The sequence below is a fragment of the Saccoglossus kowalevskii genome, chromosome 16 (genome assembly GCF_978046115.1).
Source record: "Saccoglossus kowalevskii chromosome 16, keSacKowa6.1, whole genome shotgun sequence".
NCBI classification, from domain to species: domain Eukaryota; kingdom Metazoa; phylum Hemichordata; class Enteropneusta; family Harrimaniidae; genus Saccoglossus; species Saccoglossus kowalevskii.
The window spans coordinates 24,414,669-24,437,440 of NC_140656.1; the positions used below are offsets into that span (position 1 = coordinate 24,414,669).

Genomic DNA, 22,772 nt, shown 5'->3' on the forward strand with positions numbered 1-22,772 from the left:
TTATTAACTTCATACATGAAATATTGACAGCAGTGCTTGGCCATATATATATATATATATATATATATATATCAATTTAAATATAGTGTTATACAATGTACACAAAATGTGCTGGATTGTATATATACTGACTTAGTGTATACTGGTTATATAAATATGCCTGAATCACGGTGTCTTCATACGGTCTCGTCCCATATGTTATAACAGCCTCGTACAATATTCAATGTTATAAATATGAATTCTTCTGTTCGTTACTGTACAGGGAGTCGCCGCCCAGCTTAGATATTTGCTGTATAAACCTTTAATATTCATCTTTCGACCAAATTCGAATATGTAATTTTAACATATATAATGAGAATCTTGGGTTTATGATCCTGATGTCCGTCACTTTTTCACGGACAGTACTGGACTGTCCATCAGGCCAGCCACTGCACTGTCTGTGCTGTCACTAGAAAAATCACAAAGAGAAACTATTACTGCACAATTCCTAAATTTGTAGATTGAACTTGTTATTGTTCGAAGTAAACCACTTCAATTTTGCGAAAGAAAGATTTGTCCCAGAGTCTGTGAAAATTGTGAAATGCTGTAGCAGTGAGAATTTCACAGGAATCTTAAAGACACAGAACGAATATTTTCGTGTAATATTGTCCTCACGAGCTACGTTAAATTATCAAATTTAAACGATTTACATTATTATGTTAATATATATGTATCATTAGATTTTTATGATATACAGCCATACGATATTGTTTCTAGATATAATTCCTTTTGCTGCACAATATTCTTTTTTCCGGGAACGTGAAGCTGACATCACTGCACTAAAATACTCATTGGGCAAATCATGGCACTTTTAGAACGAAAGTAAAATTTATTTGGTCTACACACAAGATATTACAGACTTACAGACTTTCCCGATCCCATTTGGGTAATTGTTTTTCGTATCCCTGTTTTCCAGTTAACCAGTACGTTGTTTGCGTCCCTTTGCCCTAAAAGTCAATGTAGATTTGTTAAATAAAATAAATAAATTATTATTAAAAATTGATGTATGGGAGGACAACAAAAAGAAAACAAACTGGAGACAGCTGTATGCTATTTTACCTTTATTTGTACGTCTCCTCTTCGCTTTGTTTCGAATCCTTCTTCCAGGGCATGTAACGCCGAATTCATATCGGAACTAATGTGAATGCGTAATGCTATGCAGAATAGAATGGGTTGTGAGTAAGAAATAATTCAAAGTTAACAAGTCCATATCAACATTCATAGACCAATAACACAAACTAATCGATAAAATAAAATTATCACAATCGTTTTACACAGTAAAAAAAACGATGTCAGAAAAATAGTAAACTGAGCTCTAATATACGCAATTTCCTATTGTAACATTCCACATATTCTGTTACTAATTCCAAAACATTAACCGTACGCGTGAGACAATACAACATATAACAAATGATCTATGCTAAGGGTATGTAGCCGAAAAGTAGCAAGAAGATTCGAAAAGTGTCAAAACTGTAATAGTCTACTAAGCATGCGACATACTAAAACAACAAATTATATCTGATAACATACATTATTGTTTTCTTAATTTATTCAATGCACATATATAAATGTCAGTGGATATTCATGGCTGGACGCTTACACATAAAGTTACCACGATATTCTCTCCCCATGTGTTGTTATATTTCTTTATAATGTGTTTTTTTAAACTATTAAAATTTTACAGTCATTATTCACTGAGGAACTGTGATTGAACACAAAACCTGTATAATTGATACATAAATTAACTGTAAATAGACCGTAATTATCCGTAATTAACATTGTAACATAATTGTAACATAAGAGTATACAATAAGTAATGAATGATTTATCTTGAAATAAAAAAAAAACATGGTTCGGCAAAAATCAACGCTAGTGTGCTTCCACTTGTGTGAGGTATATGTACATACACCCCGCATTATGTATTTAAACAAACATTATACTCAAAATGGTTCAGGTAACTCACGTTTTCCATTTGATTCCATACGAGAAGCCATAATAACAGTAACACCAAATAAACAATAGCGTGGCATGGCAAGACCCACAACACCGGCTGCACAGTTCCCCGTATGTAGACCTATGCGTATTTTGATTTGTTGTTCCGGGATATGACGCAGGGTAAAATTTAACGTCGAACTGAGTAGATCCAACGCCATGTTGCCGATCTCCGAAGTATGTCTATTGCCGTTACGTTCAGGCAGACCTGATACAACCATATATGCATCGCCAATAGTCTCTACTTTATATACGTCATAGTTCTCCAATATGCCATCAAAGCAGGTGTACAGGTCATTCAAGAAATCAACAACCTGTTAATGATACACATAAATAATTGCGCAATATTTAGTTATTATAAGCGTGAAACGTTCATAATATGAGGTTATTACGAGGATACCTCAAAGTATGCACGAAGACAGTACAGCGGCGCAATCGATCGACGCGCATCGGAGGTCGATGCGATGGCGTACTGTCTGAGTGCATACTTTGAGGTATCCTCGTAATATCCTTATTATTATTATACATCTTTTCCTTCTAAGGATACATCATGGAAATGCCGAAATCCTAAATGTTTAGAACAGAATCAACGAACTTCTTTGTGTGAAGTTCGGTCAAACCCTGGTGGCAGCCATGTTTGTTTTTATTATTAGAGGACGCTTAAGCGCGCAATCATTCCATATTTGGAATTCGCATTTCCTAATATGGTTGGATGAAAATACCCCATAAAATACTGCAAAATTACGGCACTCTTATGGCGTTAAGGGTGACAGATGTGTATAATAATGTCGGTTATTCATTGCATCAAGGTGATTGGTGACAAGTGATGTGATTCTTACCTGCATTGGGGTGCTTTGTGCAGCAATTTCTGTAAAGCTAACAATATCAGAAAAGAACAAAGATACCGAATCAAACGTTTCTGCTGAGACTGACTGGCCACTCTTCAGCTGTTCAGCCACGGATCTAAAATAATTGAAATCGAAAGCGATGATTAAATCTGTCATAAGGTGTGTTTTAATTTGGCTATTTTGCTATGTCATGAATTAGTATTTTTGAATATCGTAATTCTCAATACCACAGTTTCCGTTTATGGCAGCAAACTATGTCTGTTAGAAATGAACAGATTGCCGCTGATGTGATGTTCACTGGACAACAAACAAAGATGCGGATGCAATATTTAAATTTAGAGATGGATTTTACCCTAGATTATATGCAGCAACATCGTATGTTGATATAATATTGCGTATTGATGTAACGCCGAAAAAATAGAATGCACATTTAGATAGTAAAGAGCCGGCAATGTGGTTAACGTTCACTTTGTTTGAGCATTTGTAAATAATTTTATTTGAAAATTCATTATGATAATATCAAGGTATGAATTATCGTAAAAAAATGTTTTGGCAGTTACATACTCAAACATTATAAAAATACACACACACATCGCACAAAGCAAATGACTGACCTATCAATGAGGTCATTGCGTGCATAGTCAAATACATTTTCATTTTGATCTATAGATAACCGTGCCCTTAACAACATTGTTATATACAGCTTTGGAAGTACAGCTCGGTATCCCGTATATATCATTGGTGACCTACAGGGCATTCAATCCTGTCTAACCAGATGGCTAGTTCTAACACCATATTATACGGCATGTATGCCTTGCATGTGTGTACTAAAGCATGTGTAAATGCACAACACCAACAACTGGACATTCAATGATTCCACGTGTTCCACTGGGAATACATGTTTTCAATTCGATTTTAAGAAAATAATATTTTCGAAAAACGATCCGCGATCTGATTGACCTCTCAGTACGGACAAACCAACAAACCGTAACAAGTTTTTGTTGATACATACATTGGCAACAATTTATAAAGCAGCATATCTGTTTTCTTTTTTTCTCGAATTAATTCGTCTGTTCGCTCAGCTACGATTTCTTCCAAATTACTTGTGTATTTCTCCATCATTTCAATCATGTTATCCAAAATATGTGCGCGTCTGCAAATATATAGAGATATAATAATGAATGGAATTCCACAAACAATTGCGGGTCAGAATCGCAAATTTAACAGTCTATACTAAATGCACAACAGTATATGTAATAAATATGCAACGGGCACAATACAATACAAACCTTCCTTTATTCAGGATATGTGCCGTTTTGCGTATTTGAGTAAAGTCGGGTCTTTCCTGGGGATCTTCTGACCAGCACTTAAGTACTAACGGTATAACTTCTGCCGATGACGCGTCTATATCGTGTGGCAAGTACGGTCTGTATGGAGGGTTCTCCAACTTTGTTACACGTTCTATTATGTCTGTTAGATACAATGATGCATTATTACCACACAACGTAACTAGATTATTTATGACGTAAATCTCGTGATTGGTGCAATGCTTATTAAAACCCATTAGTTTCAAGTGAAAAATAAAACAGTTGGTTATAGTTAGGTTATGCCAAGACACTAGGAAATGTAAAGGCAATTACAGTCTTTTCTTTTCTTTTCTTTTATGTAACTTGGATTCTGCGCATGTATGTAACTTGGATTCTGCGCATGTATGTATGTATGAGTAGTGCAATTAACAATTTACTGGTACCTTGTGTGGGCCACACAAGCAGCAAACGTGGGTCACATTTTCCCGATAATGTATCAACTGCGGGCCAAAGGAAATGCATGTATGTAACGAGTCTGGGTGAACAATTTATCAATTGTGGTTTGACTAAAGATCAGTTGGCTTTGATACGTCAACAGTCAAAAGTAACAAGTGTTAACACAATTTGATTATCAATTAGAGCTGCAAAAATCCTTAACAACGATTTTATTAACACAAATAATTGTGTTTCATTCCGTTGTTTGCTTATGAGTGGTAACATAAAATAGTATATTTTCACGAAGTGTGAATTTAAACGGGTATGAGTTAAATTTATTGGGGAAATTTGCTTTACATTTATGTAATGTAATAGGTTTCAGTAATTGTTTTTTATAAATAAGAAAATTTCCCCTGATTCATGTACCATATATTCCAACACATGCTAGCTTTATAACATTTGCTTGTCTGCTTGTAATCGTCATTCACGAGGTAGAATATATGAGCGCATACTGTTTTATTAGATGTATATTTCAAAGAAGACGTGACCATGCATATTGAAAAGAAGAAGGGTTTCACCTTGTGGTTCTTCTTCATTGAGGTAATATGGCTCGCTTCTGAAAACAATTTCTTGCACGAGAATCGCAAAGCTGTACACATCTCCTTTTTGTGTGCCTTTAGCAGGGGGGTTCGCCATACGTAAAAGCTCCGGTGCGGTCCATAATTGTCCTAAGTAAGACATACATAGTGTTAAAGGCAAAAACAGTTCAAAGTACAGTCTCTGTCTTCAAAGGTACAACATAACACGACATACTAGAAAGCAACGCAGGATAACATTGCATAAAATAAACCGTTACAACACAACATATATAAACTTCACAACATAGAATAAAATACATTATATCATTGCCGAAAATTGCAAAAAAACAAAACATAGTAAACAAGCACGAAAGAATAAATATTGGGGTGCATATTATTTGGCAGGTTTTCTCAAATTTAGATTGAAAGTGAATTTAAAAAAAACACACACACACATTTTTTTACTATAACTAAAAGTGATTAAGATTCATGGGAAAGACAAAGCAACGCAACACAAAACTATCAAATGTATTTAACATTTCTTACGGGTATACAGTTGATAGTCGGATAGAGAATCGTCTTTGAAAGCTGTATTCAGAACTCCGTAATCGGTAATCTTAACAACCCATCGACTATCGACGACACAATTACTGGATTTCAAATATCCATGCGAACGGACACTGCTCTTGTGAAGATACTCCATTCCCTAAAATAAGCCATTTATATTATAATAAACAAAACAAGTGGCGACATAACAAGTTTATGTACACGTTTTCAATATACTAGTAGGTAAATATTCACGAATATAGTGGGTAAAACGTACACTCCCAGCCGGGCACTGCAGATCTTAGAATGTTCGCATTGCCGTGGTTATAGTCATCATAAGTCAGTCATCGTGAATATAGAGGATTCCCACGTGCTGTATAACTTTCTATTGTTCATATTTTACCCCACGATTAATATAACAAATATCGATTCTAGGCATTGATTGTAGAGTGTCAATTTGAAAAATATGATTAATAAGACAACCCAAACATCAATCCTAGGCGCTCATTGTATGATTCTTACGGACATCCAAGTTAAACATTTTGACATGATGGCGTGAGGCTGCGTATACATGTACTTTGGATTTCTTTCTATTTTATTTTCACATTGAAATCGAAATTTTAAAAATATATTTTCTCCCTATTCAGCCAGGTGACTTTATTTAACACCACGGCTAATGATTTACCTTTATGATGTCTGTGGTGAATGATATTTTAAACATAACGTCAATGTTTATGTCTTCATTTGCGATAATATCCTAGGAAACAAGCAATGAACGAAAATAAGCAGATAATTCTAACTATTTGTTTGTTTGTTTGTTTAATGTCTCAACGGCAACTCCTAGTATCACGAATTTGACCATAATTGAGTTATCTGGTGAAGATGGCACATCTTTCCAAAAAGCCCATGTCTCCGTGGCAACAGGATCCACATCTTTGCCAAAATATAATTGATTAGTCTTTATCTCAAATTCAAATTCGCAAGACAATGATCTTATCTGGCAATTGTGAAGAATCGCAAATACTCCTGTCTAGATCTCTCCAAAAATCTATTGGTTCTTGTCTAAAAGGTGAACCCCAATTTAAAGCCTCAAGGAAGTTTGTCTTTTTGAAACTTTTAGCCCTGTTAACTCGCAATGGTGAAGAATTTTTCAAAACATCCCGTCTTTATATATAATCGATTGGTTCTTTCCTCATGTACCTTGTCCCATATATATTGTTATATGTTCATTCTATTTTGTTGAAATCCCTATACAACTATTGATTTCGGATTAATGGATGAGTATGTCTGTGCTTTTTATTTCAATCACAGTATGTCAATTTATCTGTCAATAAGAAAAAAAACACCCGTAATTCCTATCACCATGGCAACTCAATTTTTTCAAAATTATATTGGTTGTTCTCAAAAGTGCAACCCCCTCCTACAAATCATGTCTCTCCTAAAATATATATAATTCAGTTGGCCATTGCGTAAAAAACCTTTTTATAATTTTATGAAAATTCGTTTATAATTATTAGTAATTACCATCAAACTTCCCCGTGCACAATACTGCATTAATGTGCACGCGTGTTCCCCTTCGGGCACCGCTCCAATAAAAACATTCAGATTTTCGTGTCTTAGTACATGTAACTGTAACGAGAATATATTAGAATAAGTATTCAGCACACATTGCACCACATTCTCTTATTTGGTGAGGATTATCTGACCCAGCTGACGCGATGATATTCAGATAACTCCCCGAAACTCGTCGCAAAGGTACAAATATTTCCTAAACGTACGTATGAACGTACTATTCGTAGTATAAACGTGTTGATAATCTCTCTGTCCCCGTGACGACCATGGTTAAACGCAATGGTGCCCTTGGTGTTTCAGCCACACGTATTTTCAGCATCTTGCGAATTTACCGAAGACGAAGGTCATTTACAAAATTGTGACAATGAGCCTGACTGCGTGGGTAATACTTTTGTTGCGATTCACGACTTATGTCACAACAATCCAACGAAAACTACTTTGACCAATTGATGTCGGTGGAGCGGTACATTTGCATAAACACAAAAGGCACTGTCATACATATCATGTGACGGCGAATGTATTATTCAAATGTCTTTTGTATAGCTACCAGTTGGGGTTAAAGGCAATATGTTCATGGTTCGAACCCGACTTGGCCATCTTTTTCCACATTTCCAAATTTATACTTAGCCAAGCTCTCAGTGCACTAAAAAGTGTGCAATACGCGTGCACCAAACGTGAAGTTGTCCTAGTAGTTTTATACATATCACATAACATGACAATTGTAACGCTGTGATAATAAGAAACGACGTACGTTGGGTTCGAACTCGGAGCTCCCATATAGTCGATCTGACAGACACGTGTGTTTGATCATGAATATTCATAAGTTGATCATTATGCAGATCATTATACGGCCTTAATTTCAGTATACAAATTGCATGATAACAATGACAACAAATTACGAAAGTTCAACACGCACGCCTGCGGCCTCGTTTTTTTATCTTAGGTCTAACTTTATACCCCGAAAAAGTCCTCGTGTTCGAGTTGCTATACTAAGCACACGGCAACAATTGATCACATGGCCAAGAATGGTATACAAATAATAAATAAATGATTAACTTACAGATTTCAAATCGCTCATGACGTCCTTTGTCAAATTGAATCGATTGGGATTTAGTGAACTGATAGCAACTATTGTGCCCTGTAAACGAAGTTGAGAAATTGTTTTATTAAATTGTAGCAGATATTTACAATGTTTGCAGATGTTTACAATAAATCTATTTCTCACACGCAGCATCTACATATTGATCTATCACGTCAAGCTGATGGGCGTAAACAGTAATAAGAGATTACAAACCTTGTAAGTTCCGATTTGAGCGAATAGTTGATTTTGTTTGGCTGCGAAACTGGCAAATGAATTCATACCACTAACAGTTGTACGACTGTCCTAATTGCAAAAAAATAAATGGGAATGTATTACGCAATCATGCAGTCACCAGACCAACCGAATAGTTGTTCTATCTTTTCTGGAAATGGTTGTTTTTTTAGTTTCCGACACGTGGTTATCATGATTTGTAACAAAAAGCTACGTAGTTACAATACACGGCCCTCTTCCGTCTCCCAAGAAAGTTTGCCTAAACACAGTGCATCGTGGGTGATCGCAACGTATTTGATAATATACGACTCTTAGAAGTACCGATATTTGAACAAAGACCTCGGTATAGGTGTTTTAGATTGTATAGTGAAAACCTCATACTTTGCCTAAAAGTTTATTCCGCGAATTCAGTCCCGCTACTCTGCCGAATCTTATCCCCGATGAATGCGAAAAACTCCGAGGCAAGCCGATGTGTATGTCTTCATATTTCACTTTCCACAACATGTTAGCGATGTCTCTTTCCCGCTTCTTTTTCCTATTAACAACAACAACGATAATCCGTCACTTTGCGCTATTTGTGGGGGCATCGTTGTGAAGAAAGTCTATTTAGAGCTATTTACTATTGGTAAAAAGTGCGAACAAGGAGCGGGAAACTCTATCGTCATCGTGTGAGAAGTGCCAGTTCCCGCTCTAGGCTGACACTATGTACACATGGTGTATAAGAACCTTGCAGTTTATGCAATTGCAAATAAATGTGTACGTTCTTGGCAGACAAATCACACTTATTAGCACTTTTTAAGTACATGGTAGTAATTCCATCAAAAATGTAATGAAGATTTGTTATTCTCACTTGTATGAATATATTGTTCAGAGTAACCACTACAATAAAAGTCAATGATTCAAATCAAATCCAAAAACAATGAATAATAAAAAGAAATGTTTACTCGAATGTGTTGAAATGTATTTACTCAATAAGTACTATAAGCTTTCATGTTATTAAACGTGAGATAACTTCAAACAGTTGGAATCTGGCGCAATTTTGTATTATCGTAGCGATTATCAAGATATAGGAGGAGAGAAAACTACAACAACGTCGACGGTAAAGTTATGCTCCTCGTACCTCAAAAGATAACATTTGCGTTTGAAAAAGAATATAATATAATAAAATAAAATAAAATGCTTTATATTCTTATATTACCCATAGATGCAGCATATAATGATAACTAAAACAGCAACGGTTACTGTTGGTATAACTAAAGAAACTGTTAGAATAGTTGGGTCGTCTGTAAATAAATACAAGTAGTGAATATTAGCATATAAAAATGGCGGATAGTAAGGGCGGCCACAGAGGGCCAAGTTACGAAAGAAAGCGCTTTCAGTGGGTCGTTCCTTTGCGACACTAAAACACCCACAAAAGCTATCGCGTTGTGTCACATTTCTAAGAGTTCTAGAATAGTTTTCCCTATGAAAACTATGTTTGTTACTTGCAAACATGTTGTGTTAACTCCAATGCATACTTGGGGAGTATTTAGTTATTATATAACAATGAACTTGAAACAAGAACGACAAAATGGCGGATAATCATTACGTATTTGGAAAAAATACCAAGCGACACGGAAACCCACAGTCATTTGATTTGAACCCAAATAATTAATTGGCTATTTCAGAGTATTTTTATTATCAATGCTGTAAGCGGTTTTTTTTTTCTAAAAAAAGATCCTGTAATAGACACCACTACATACATGGACATCCGTTAAATCCACATTCGGGCACTGCCGGTGGCGCGGTTGTTGTACCGTCCGGCCAGATGATTGGATTATTGGGATTTTCCACGAAAAGCTGCAAAGAGTCACACAAATATAATACTAGTAAATGTTATGATAATGAATACTTCGAGTATAGTAAATATATGCATCTGAAGTGTATTGCTTTAAAATCACAAGTAAATGTGACAAAACACACAAGAACAAAAAGGAACATTGAGTATTTACTGTACTGTATATACCTCTTCAACATTGAACTCTATCGCCACACTTCTGTATTGGTTATTTTGGATGTGGAATAAATAAAAGTCTGGATTCCGATTGACATTGGAATTCATAGCTACACGACCTGTGATACCTCCTGAAATTAAAGCGAAACACAATATAAATGTCGCTTTTAAAAGATACCTGGTTAATATTGTAGTGTTTATGGACCTCCCGTCTGTACAATATATATAGTATCGTTATGGCAACCTTCTCATTAATATAGTATGATGCAGTGTGGCCGGTAAGACACACGGCCAACAATGAATACGTAATGAGTAGAGCCAAATTATCAGTTTATCACTTTCAAAATCGATGAATAACTAATTAGACTTTTAAATTAACCTGTAAACTGTCTGTTCTTCATCGTTTCAAATATGGCAGTCCCATTCATGACGTCATCCCCAGATTCTATTACATCATGTAACGCCAGTCCATATAAAATAACAGAGTCGTGTAGAAACCCTGCATAATAATCAACCTACAAAGTAGAAAACTGGTTATGGCTGGTTACTTGTCTTTTACGTTCTACCCACTCCTCACCACGAAAGCTCTCACATAACCAAGCCTTGTTATCAACAGTTTATCTATTATATATGTTATAGATTATGTTTCGAATTAATACTGGTTATTATTTCGTCTGTAAACCTCATCAGTTAAACCTACCTCTTGATTGGCTCCCATTGTATAATTAAACGGATGTTGCGATGTCTTTTCTTCAACATCTCGAGTGAATTTAGAATATGTCACGTTATCGGTTCTTGCCATGTATGTAAAGGTGTATAGAGCATTGTAGGCCTCTCTAGCAACGGGGTCGTCACTGTCGTTGCGGACCCAGGGCGTGCCTTCTTCGTGTAGATTTATAACTGTCGCCATATCAAGAAATACATAGTCGGTGTGCGTCATATCTAAGTCATGTGCTTCTATCATAGTATCACGACTAAGATCTTCCAACAAAAAATCACAGATAAAGATAACTGCAAATAGAAATATGTATCAACAAGGTTGGATTAAATTGAAATTATAAGCCATGTTTTCTTACTTGGCATGGGAATGAATGCCATTAGAAAACAGAGAACGTGAACAAAGTGAGATCCCAGACATGAAATGCATTTTTTGTTCATCTTATCGTTGCTTGGTTTACATGCTGAAAGTTTTTGAGAAAATCTCAAAAAATGCTGCCACTCACTTCTTGCGTAGTGTTGCATAACTTCAAGATTATTTCGTATTTCACGTGAATCCGGCGATTTGGACATGACCATTACACGGTTGACTGTCACGTTGTTTACCAGAGCTTGTTTCTCCAGTTCAGCCACAGTTTCCAAAGACACTTCGTATGAAGTCGTCAACACACCTGTATGAAAAACATGAGTAGGGTTAGTCAACCCTATGTATTAACCCAGTGTATTAACCCGATGATGGATGGTTAACCACCTTGAAAACATTGCAATTAATTTGTGCGTCGCGGCACTAACACGTCGTTTTTTGTAGCGCCCTCTTATGTCTATCAATTCCACACAAACGTAGTTTCTACATTGGTATTACTATCCATACTTGCTATCATTAGAAACCCCTCTTTGTTCGATTATTTGGCGTGTACTTATATACGACGCTTCGAATATACTTATGATTCAGCCAGGGTTCTGCATTAGTTTCCCCATAAACCAGAGAAAAAGGGAAAAGATCCAACTTGGATCCGGGAAGCAGTTTTAAAATCTGTCAAATGACCAAAATTAATTTGTTCTCCTGTACTGCTCCAGTTAAAATGATATTTTTTTTTAATGTGGCTTTTCCTTTTGTGCGTGGAAGGTAAGCATAAAATTGGCATTGTTAATGGAATATCATCAGTTTAAAAATCAAATTTTAAAAAGTATATCAGTGAGGAAACCGAAAACAACGAATAGATACATGACTTACTTTTACTACCTGTGCCACACAAGTTACCGATACATGTGACAACGGCAATGTTTAAAGCAGATATAAAGTTCCTTTGTCACATTTGGTTATATAAAAAGTAATGAACCTGGTTACTTGTTTGTTATCGCGAATAACTGATCGACACCATTGATGCCATGCTGGTAACAAAACGGTTACAGGTCACCAAAATTAAAGTTCAGCTCGACCCAACGACCCAACAGCGTTCACACGACCAGAGTCGTATCGGGCCGAGTTTCAGTCCCGATGATTATTGAAGCTGGACAACGTGGCGTTCATGGGAACAAACTGGACCGAGCTTTTAAGCTTTGATATAACAGCCTCATCCGAACGCTGTATATGTCACTATTTTAATCGAAAAGTTGCAACATTTTGAAGGCAGTCTGTTACAATATCACAAAAATGACATTGTCGCTAGAGGGCGCAGCTTACTGAAAAAGTGACGCAAATGGTTGACAACGCTAGAAACGGAAAAAGTCATACGAAATAATACAGCATGAACTCACCTATTACATTCCATTGGTAGTGTCGTAACATAGTCATAAGAGCTGTTACGAAGGTCAAGTGTGAACCATACGTCAACGACAAAGTATTGTACGTGATTTTGTCATTTAATTCACTCTCCCAATGGCACCAAACAACCATGGGTAGGTTGTAAATTGAAGCCATCAATCCCACAGTGGAAGCTGCTAAAATAATGAGTAGCACATGTCTTTAATTTGGCTGCTGTTATATTATTTTATTCATTTGAAACCAACATGATTTAACTTCCAAATACGGACCTCGCAACAACAACAACAATAACAACAACAAATATTCACTTATAAGATACAATAAAACACTACAATACATTTAAACTTAATACAATATAAAATAAGTATTCCAAAAGTTATTAAAAATACGACCTAAGGGCAGTTAAACTGATTAAAGTTGCTAAAACATCAATGACCGGACACTGAGTTGAAATTTCAATAAGACAATACAATAAGCGTGGAATGAAATGAATCTTTTGGACGTTTGTACTTGAAAAGAAAAAAAAAAGAAAAAGTGAATTATGTCTAAAGGTGAGTTGTTCATTAAAAGATGTAAACCTGCTCAAATAAAAACAGTTAATATTGACATGAATGCTTTTATGCAAAAAAAAACTTTCTGATTTGTAAATAAAGAAGGTAAGTTACACATTCTACATTTATCAATATACATGCCGGACGAATGCTGTAAATTACTATATAACATAAGAAATGTACAACATTTCCTTAAACCTTGTTAATTAAAATATTTTGTAATGGACTCCAGAAATGGAAAAAAAAATTTAGCTCCATGCTCGGGACTGACGGCCCTCGCTTGAAACGCCGCTGGTGTTTCGCAAGGGTATTGTGACATTTGATTAGTGACTTTAGTTGAAAACAACAACAATACGGTCTACCTTTACAGTTACGATTCAGAAATCCTCACATTCTCAACACCTTATTTACAATGTAATTAACATGACAATTTAAATTGCAATGGCACTACATTATATCTGATATTCTTGAAAGTTTGCCAGACGTTGGTATGCCATTCGTCACTGATATACAATCGTAAACCAATATGATTCTGGGGTCGAAAACTAGAGTTTTATCACAATTGGATATTATGCGATTAACTCCTAGTTCTAAATGCTATAAATTGTCTTTCTGTTTACATCTTGTCATTCATACTAATACGTAATTGCAATAATATTCTGCGCATTCGAGTTTTGTGTGAACAAACAAACAAACAAACAAACAGTCACCATGTTTTACCATGGTTTTACAAGCGTTATAAACATCGCAGTTCCCACATCAAAGACGGCGCGTCACGTCAACTTTGCCGCTTTAATTTTTTTTCAGTTGACATGAAATCTATGTCGGCTGACTCGCTCAAATTTTCAAGCCAAACGAAAGATATAGTCAGTCAAGGTCACAGTCATTTCAAACCTGACAAATCCTTTCGCTTCTATTATGCACTTAATCCGTCACGTTTATTTGACAACATACTGCAAGCTATTATGACATCGACACATGCAATTTGACTCAACGCAAGAATTAGCAGGAACTTACAGCGAATTAAAAACAAAAAAATTAAAACATAATAGAGGCATTTTCTAAGAACAAAGCTCCATGCGCCTAAAGTTCTGCTTTAAAATAGCTACATTTTTAACTGGCTAATGTAACTAAATAGTTGTGTTTTACAGTAATTATCTTAGTTGCGTCACTCTCTGTCTATATGCTGCCCTATAGTAACCATCCAAAATCATACATTGTTGATATGGAGAGAGTGTGCCCTCCCAATAAGTGCTGTGAAATCTGTCAACTCATTTGACTAAATATTGGGAAGTGATGAGAAACATGATTTCACCTAGATACGTGCAGTATATTTTCGTTTCCCCGCAGATTAAACTTCAATACTTTGGTATGTGACTGAGCACGTTAGCCGCTGTGCTCTCTTTATTTGAGATCATCGATATTTCTAGTTTACCCATAGACCTTAGAAAACAGACTGATATCGATCGGAATTTATTGATAAAATTCAAAACATGAATACGCTCCGTTGACGCCAGCAGCATGAATACACACAACGAAAGAAGAATGTTTTTATTTTATGCCAACAGCGTTCACACGATCAGAGTCGTATATGGTCAAGTTTCAGTCTCGACGATTTGTCGACGGAAGCCGGACATCGTGGCGTTCAGGGGAACAAATTGGACCGAGCAATTCAGCTTGGGTCAAACAGACTCATCCGAACGCAGTATATGTCACCATTTTAATCGACAATTTTAATTGATGGCACTCTGTTGCATTATCACGGAAATGATTTTATTGCATGGGAAAGCAATTTCGTTATTTTTCTACATATTTTTACATTGATGTAATGATTTATTGTATTAAGTGTCTTTTGATGATTAGGTTTGATGATTAACCACGTTTTGGATGCGAATCCCTGTCTTCTATTTTCCTCTATATTCCGACCGTCCAATATATGCAATTACTGTACTCTGATTGGTGTATGTTACGACACAAACGATTCTTTTAAATAACCTATTATCGTGCAACTAAACTGGGAATGGAATATTTAATATAATAATAACGCAATGTTATTTAACTTTGTATTCCTGACATTATTGAAATGACCATTACTCGGGCTTTGAAACATTGAGCGAAAATAATAATAAATTAATCTGTCAATAATGTCCATATACTTGTATCCTCATTAAAATGCCATTTAATGATGACCCCCCCCCCCCCAAGCTCCCCACCCCAAAACACCCAACGTGTTCATCATTAAAAACGATGTATTCGGGCGGTTTTAAATATGACGGCCCGCGAAGGCAAAATTGAAGCAAAAATGTCGAACTTAAATAGTTATACTGAGTATGTTGGGCGCGAAGACAAATCTAACACCCACCCTTCACCCGATTTTCGTCGAAAAAAGTACCCCTTGATTCTTCCATAATTGCTACAATCCAACTCCAATCGTTGGGGACTGTGCCATATAAAACACCTAGAATTTAGTTTCGAGCCTTATACAAGACCAAACTATGAGACATGGACTGTTTCCAACCTTCAACGGAACGTGTATGGCTTGTTGGTTGTGTCAACGTTGATCATAGATAACACTAGGCAAGGATTTACGGAGTATGTGAACTTTGATAAGCAATCATTTATTACTGTAGTATGTTGATAAAAATATCAATAATTGGGTTGTAAACATCCATATACAATATATATGTTGACTCACGCTTGAAACAGTACAAGGCAGTGCATTGTACAGACACTCTATAAACAGACATACGATTAAAAACAAATTTATGTTAAGCTTCACGTGTTGAACTATTAAGTTGTGAATCACCGCCAATCAGCGACTGCTACTACTTATATGTCATATGTACACACGCAACATACTATGCGGCTTATCAAATGGCTCAAGTGAAGAAGAACTTTAATAGTACGTACAAGAAATTCAAAGTGCATGCGCATCCGCGTAATACAAAATTATGCCATGCGTGCACTAACCATTAAATGTGTTACATATTTACAATAAACAGTGCGTGTATCGATCACATTTACTAAAAAATAAAACAAAATACTCAAAATTATTCAAAATGGTTCTTTTTTTCGCGTTTCATGATTAATTAATTTCAGTTTGTTTTATTGTTGCTATGGTATTGAAGCAGTGAACGAATCATACAGAACAAGGTTCACACAATGTTATACTTTTATTCGATCACACTGTGGTAGTTTGGAGGTTGTAGTTGACCCTCTCAATTCGTCCAAAGCTTGATTATCACATCCAATTCATAATCCTGTAATACAAGTTATTTTCGCAAATGCGCTTTGTGTACCGGTTGCCGTGGCAATTCGTCCATAAAGTTGGCGTCTACGGTAGCCTGTGATACAGGAAAATGTCCCTTGTACACAAATAATAATACTACAATTGCGAGAAACAAACAATCAGTGCATGTGTACGTACTGGGGAAATTATGAATCACTGTCACGAATAATAGGAATTTGACAGCGTATACAAACGCACGGACCGGGGTTTTAGGTAGAAGGGCGACCGACTTTATACAATGTCGCATACCGACGTGACGGTGGAATGCCAAATATGGGTCATCCCTATACATCCTGTCATATCTACTAATTGAAAAAACTGACTCTTGCGTGCTGTTTGAGGTCACCGTTAAAATAAACCCCGCTAGCTGATATCAGTGTTTATTTTAATGAAATACTACGAAAAATGTTATGGAAAGAAACACTTTTAAGGCTGAAAGTCGGGACATTTGTACGTGGCAAAATGTTTTAGTTTACGTTTTACAAACTAAAAAAACGCGTGTACAAGGTTATATGTCCAAGTTTCAGTCAAGTGTCCCCGGATGTTAATGTTTATTTCATACAGTTCTTTACAACCCGACTATTGATATATTTATCAGCATAATACCGTAATAAACGATTCTTTATCAAAGTCCACATATCCAGTGTTATCATTGTTCCACGTTTATCTGGAATAAATTATATGCAGGACAATACAGTTTGCTGCGAACATAAGTCTGAATATTGCATGATTAAAATACAGTAAACCCGGACATCACTTGGTCATTTTTGATTTAATTGCAACTGTTTACAGTAATTAGTGCTAAAAATTACCAAAACATTTTTGGACCGAATAAGCTCAATCAGAACTTGTTTACATATTTATAATATCGTTATACTTAATTCCAGTGGACAGAAGCTATACGATGCAACAATGTGATAATTTGTATTTCAAAAACAAAAACGCAATGCAAACTTGATATTATTTTAGAATGACAGACACACTCACATTATTCTGAATGCGTGTAATTTTACAAGAGTGATATCCCTTGTTTCTCATGTGTCAGTTGAGTAGAGGGGAACACTTGTAACATGCGTTCAAATTAGAGTAAATAAACAACAAACCATTTGTCGAGATAGCAATAGATATCGAGTGTATACACGTAGTTTTATTGCTTTGTAAATCAAATAATCGCGTGATAGGCAGTCTTAGATAGGAAGGTATTGGCGACTGTTCTACTAATATAAGGAACTAGACAGGTAGTACAGGGGTGGACTGTTAGGGAGAAGGGTCAACATTTTTTGTGATATCCTCGGAGGAGGTCTACAATAATTTATGTACACCACACACCACAACTAATAACTGGATTAAATAACCGTGCAAATTATTTACGTTACACTTCTAGGCGCATTTAATAGTATGCATAGTTATAGATAATTAGGTAATTGTTCCATGAAATATTAAGCTTCGAATTAACTAATTGATTTGGACGTGGATATTGTACTACAGACTGGAACCAGAAATTGATAATGAAAAAACCTCAGATAGTATAACTTGGAGAGTTAAAGCTACTTGTTAAACGTATTCAAATCCTATTTTATTGTGGCTTATACTACAATTAATGTTGCAGCTTCAAACATTGAGTCAGAGACGATGTGTAACATCGCCTTTGCAAATGGTTAATTTAGGCTTAACTTGTTCAGCAAATGAGTTGCCCTGGAAACACAATGACGCTCATTCACATGGTTTCATTGAATTGGTGTTATGATATATGACTTAAGGATTCGTGCTGTTTGTAATATGAATTTAGTCTTTATTTTATGAGCTTGGACACTTAATTAAATATACAAGTGGTTAGTAATAAGAATATAATTAATAATAGGATTTGTTTAACTGTAATCATAAAACCAGGAATGTCTGGTTGGCTGAGGGGTCACATTTTTCATTCATTAGTTAGGGGAAACGACGGCACATTTTGTGTACAAGGTTTCGGAACGTCACATATGATATATGATTATCGAAAAATACCAGCACTCTCCACCTGTGAACCAACCTTGACAAAATCCGATGACAACTTTGTCACGTGGTGTTGTGTTCTCAGTAATTCGCCGATGTGTGAGAATGAGGTGGGTTTTATGATGTTTGACGCTCAGTTCAAGTTGCTTAATTAAGATTGATTGGTGATATGATAATCTATTTATGATCTTAACGATGAGTGAATATACATCGGAGAGTCTCTTGAATGTCAGTGAACTAAAACTTTACTGTGTTAAAGTTGATGTTCATGTTCCCACGCAGAGTTATAGGTTACACTCTACAATTATAATTTGTATTCCCTCTGCTTTGCAAGAAAAGCAGTGTTGATATAATACCGGAATAAGCAAGCTGTGATTTGAACTTTATTAGCGAAAACTAATTCTTTTCAAAACTGGTCATTGTCGGAGGGATCCGATTTTTGAAATGTGCAAAATAGTGTTCAAAGATAAAACAGGTATTTTATGTTGGTTTGCTTATATATGTAAAGTAATAATTTGGCTAGTGCTAAGACAGATAAGTTAAAGTACTTTAAAACTTGCTATTGATGTAGCCGGAAACGCCATGTCGTTTTTTAAAAATGTTTACTTACATGTGGAAAGAGTGCCCAAATAAAGTTTTACGTAAAATCAGTACACAATTATTGCAATTCTGTAATTTGAATTGTATATAATCGTATTTTATTTTTGTTATTTGCTTGGTCACGCATCTATCTGGCTAGCGCGCTGAGTGCAATGTTAATCAAACAATTTTAAAATTTCGGGAATATATCTGTCCCGTGCACCCATCGCAACACGTCCTAGTATTTGCAATGCAGTCGACTTAGCAGAGAGTGACAATTACTTTGCGATTACAGCATTATCCCGAATGTGAACAGGTGATGTGTGCGAGTGTGGAACGGTTATATATAAGTGTTTCCATGATAGTTTTATAGCGGGTAGCGGCAGAGGGTATTTACGCAATGTAATTCATGGTTCGTGCGATAAACACCATGACGAGGTGTTTTGGTGTACCCAGACCCGCATCAACCATTTAAGATAAATTATATCATTAATTACTCTTTCTACTTTGTGGAGACATCGTTCAAGTTGTTATTCATCATATTGGCATTAAAGCGCCACAGCCACCGTGGAACAAGCGTTCGAATTCCATGACAGTATCTTACACGAGTCTGCAACTAATGACTCAAGTAAGACAAAAAAAGGCCATAAATAAACCAAAATTTCAATAAAAGTATATAAAAAATGGAGCCTACCTACATCGGATTTTAATCAGATTGGGCCGAGAGCAATATGTTGAACTCAAGATGGTCATTATGATATGCAATAAACATGTATGACTTGCATGGAAACGAGTTCGGTGCCCATTTTCGAAAATTTTAAAAGTGACACAATTGTAAGAAATGTTATTGTCAGAAGTTTTATGAAATATGCGTTGCGTTTTTCTAAATTATAGTTACCATGCTAATAAATATAGTACTAGAAGGCGACTCTTGTATCCATACGTAACGCCGTACACTGTTAACCCTTAATGCATTAACGCATCATTATTGTTATTACTTTTTTAACAATGGTTTCTTCTACTTTTATTATTGCTGTTAGTGGGATTTATTACTATTCATGTTTTTTTTAATTGTTTTTTTTATTTCGATTATTATTATTATTTTTTTAACCATTACTTTAGTCTTAATGTTTTGTATTATTAGTCTAGTTTTGTTTAGAGTAAATGTAACCATTTTAATTCCTCCTGGGGAATTTTACGTGTTTAATAAAGTATAAGTATAGAAACATGAAATTATGACGGGACTCAAGGTGAAAGCGGGCAAAGTGATTGTATCTACTTACGTTCAGTGCACGGGGGTCCGATGAACACTGTGACGCCTTCTGAAATGAGATCGAAGGCCGTCTCCATCGCCGTTTTGGTGTCGCAGTCCGTGTCTCTCCATTCCAACTGTAGTGTTACGCCCGGCAGAACAGTAGAGTTAGTATTGAGCGTTTCAATAGCCAGCGTAGCAGCCCCAGCCGAGGTTTCACCTGCGAATTCCCTATCTGGGGAAGTATCCCACGGTATCATTAGACCGACTTTATAGACTACGGTACATCGACTGTTTATAACGCAACACAATAAAATGATCCCGCAAAGCTGACAGTAGGTAGTAGTCCTTGTGATTTTCATGACAAACTTGTGTGATTCACGCAATATAACATGCCACCGCCAATCCGTTCATTGATTACGTCACAGCTTGTTAACAGGGATAACAGCGGCGCCGTCGCGATGCATTCGCTAAGTATTGACTTCGAAGTTTCACTCGAAATGTCGAGATTCCTAATGTCCTTAAATCCGGTTCATTATTGCGAAAATTGAATATATGTACAAGTGTATACTATTATAATATCACTGGTTGGTAGACACATAACTGCATTTGAAAACAATCTCCCGTACACACGGATCAACCAGGTCGTTTGAAAACTCGTAGCGTAGACGTTCTGTTAGTATATCCTCGTTCGTGTCCCGCCTGTGAACAAGTAACCCGACAGGTCACCGTCAACCACATACAATGCCACCGCTCTTAAGTCAAGTTACAGCTTGGAGTCAATGAAATGTGACATAATGGCGGTCTTATCGTCCTACCCCCATCAGAGGACCATATAAAACTTGTTCGTTTCCCAGCTATCTCACATCTTGTCACGCAGACATTTTTTTTTTAATTTGTTATATATATATGTAAAGCAAATCAAATATGAAATATATTTCGCAATTACCATGTACAACACTAGTTTGTACACGAACAAGTACTATTCATATATAACCTGACATAGTCTTATTTCAATTAATATCATAAATCAATTTATCCATAATTAATGATAATAATAAAAAAAAATTATTTATTTATTTACTCCACGTCATCGTCCTGTTTCTCGTTGCCAGTTTTATAAATATTATAACCGTTTGGATGTTTGGTTTTATAGTTTATATCGGCACTGTAGTTTAAATCTCAATAACTGCATAGCACGTGCGTGGTCATAGGCGGAATATTACTCAGGCTCGAGGATAACGCTACCGGTATGCGAAGCTGAAGTGCAACATAAAGGTGTTTCCGATGACGTCACTTTATGTGCCATTTTATGTCCCAAAATATGATAATTAGCCCGATATTAAATTCGCAAAATGTTATTATTATTCAATTAATTAAATATTTTCTAAAATTTAAAAAAATTGAATGTTGGTTGAAATGGAAACACAATACCTTGTACGCATTCAAAGGCTTCTATGCAAAATACAAAACGACTCTCAGAAAAAATATCTTCGAGTTCTTCACTTTCTGGTGACATTTATCATAGTTTTTAATTTTGCTAATTATTACACCCTCAAAAAACAGTAACATGAGTTTCATCTCATGAATATATGATGACTCTCCCATTTTACCAAACAATTGTTGGCTGTTGTCTAGGGAGTTTTCAAAACTGGTTGCATGTATTTGTTTTTCCGTTAAACCATGGTTTCGTGGCCCTTCCAATGCATCTGCCTATTTAGATTATTAAAGCTAAACTTAACCTAAAATTGTAAAAAGTAAGAGTAAGATGATTTAGCCTTTCAGATCTAAATCGGCAACGACACAATTCGTCTTTGGACTGACTGTTTTCAGAATACTCCATGACTTTTTTTACATGTACTTATTTCTGTGTCATTACATTGCTTGCCCTTCTCCAGATTTGGTTTGGTTGGGGGATACGATTTGAAATTAAAATGACATTTCAACAAAACTGCAAAGAACATGTAAATAATGACAAAAGACATTGAGGTCCTGTCATTTT

The 22,772-nt window shown here is 35.7% G+C and overlaps 1 protein-coding gene across 1 annotated transcript; it reads right to left on the reverse strand.

Annotated features, from left to right (window-relative positions):
- Nucleotides 1-384: 384 nt before the first annotated feature.
- LOC102800711 (atrial natriuretic peptide receptor 1-like) lies at nucleotides 385-21,132 on the reverse strand. The gene is made up of 22 exons (XM_085490949.1): nucleotides 20,802-21,132; nucleotides 13,098-13,280; nucleotides 11,846-12,010; nucleotides 11,323-11,633; nucleotides 11,002-11,137; nucleotides 10,635-10,753; nucleotides 10,372-10,468; nucleotides 9,828-9,912; nucleotides 9,011-9,164; nucleotides 8,612-8,701; nucleotides 8,378-8,455; nucleotides 7,270-7,374; nucleotides 6,431-6,502; nucleotides 5,746-5,905; nucleotides 5,200-5,349; nucleotides 4,169-4,349; nucleotides 3,892-4,032; nucleotides 2,871-2,994; nucleotides 2,003-2,345; nucleotides 1,099-1,193; nucleotides 904-986; nucleotides 385-448 (listed from the first exon to the last, which is right to left on the reverse strand). Exons 1-22 carry the CDS (start codon nucleotides 21,130-21,132, stop codon nucleotides 385-387), a joined length of 3,267 nt encoding a protein of 1,088 aa, XP_085347075.1.
- Nucleotides 21,133-22,772: the final 1,640 nt, after the last annotated feature.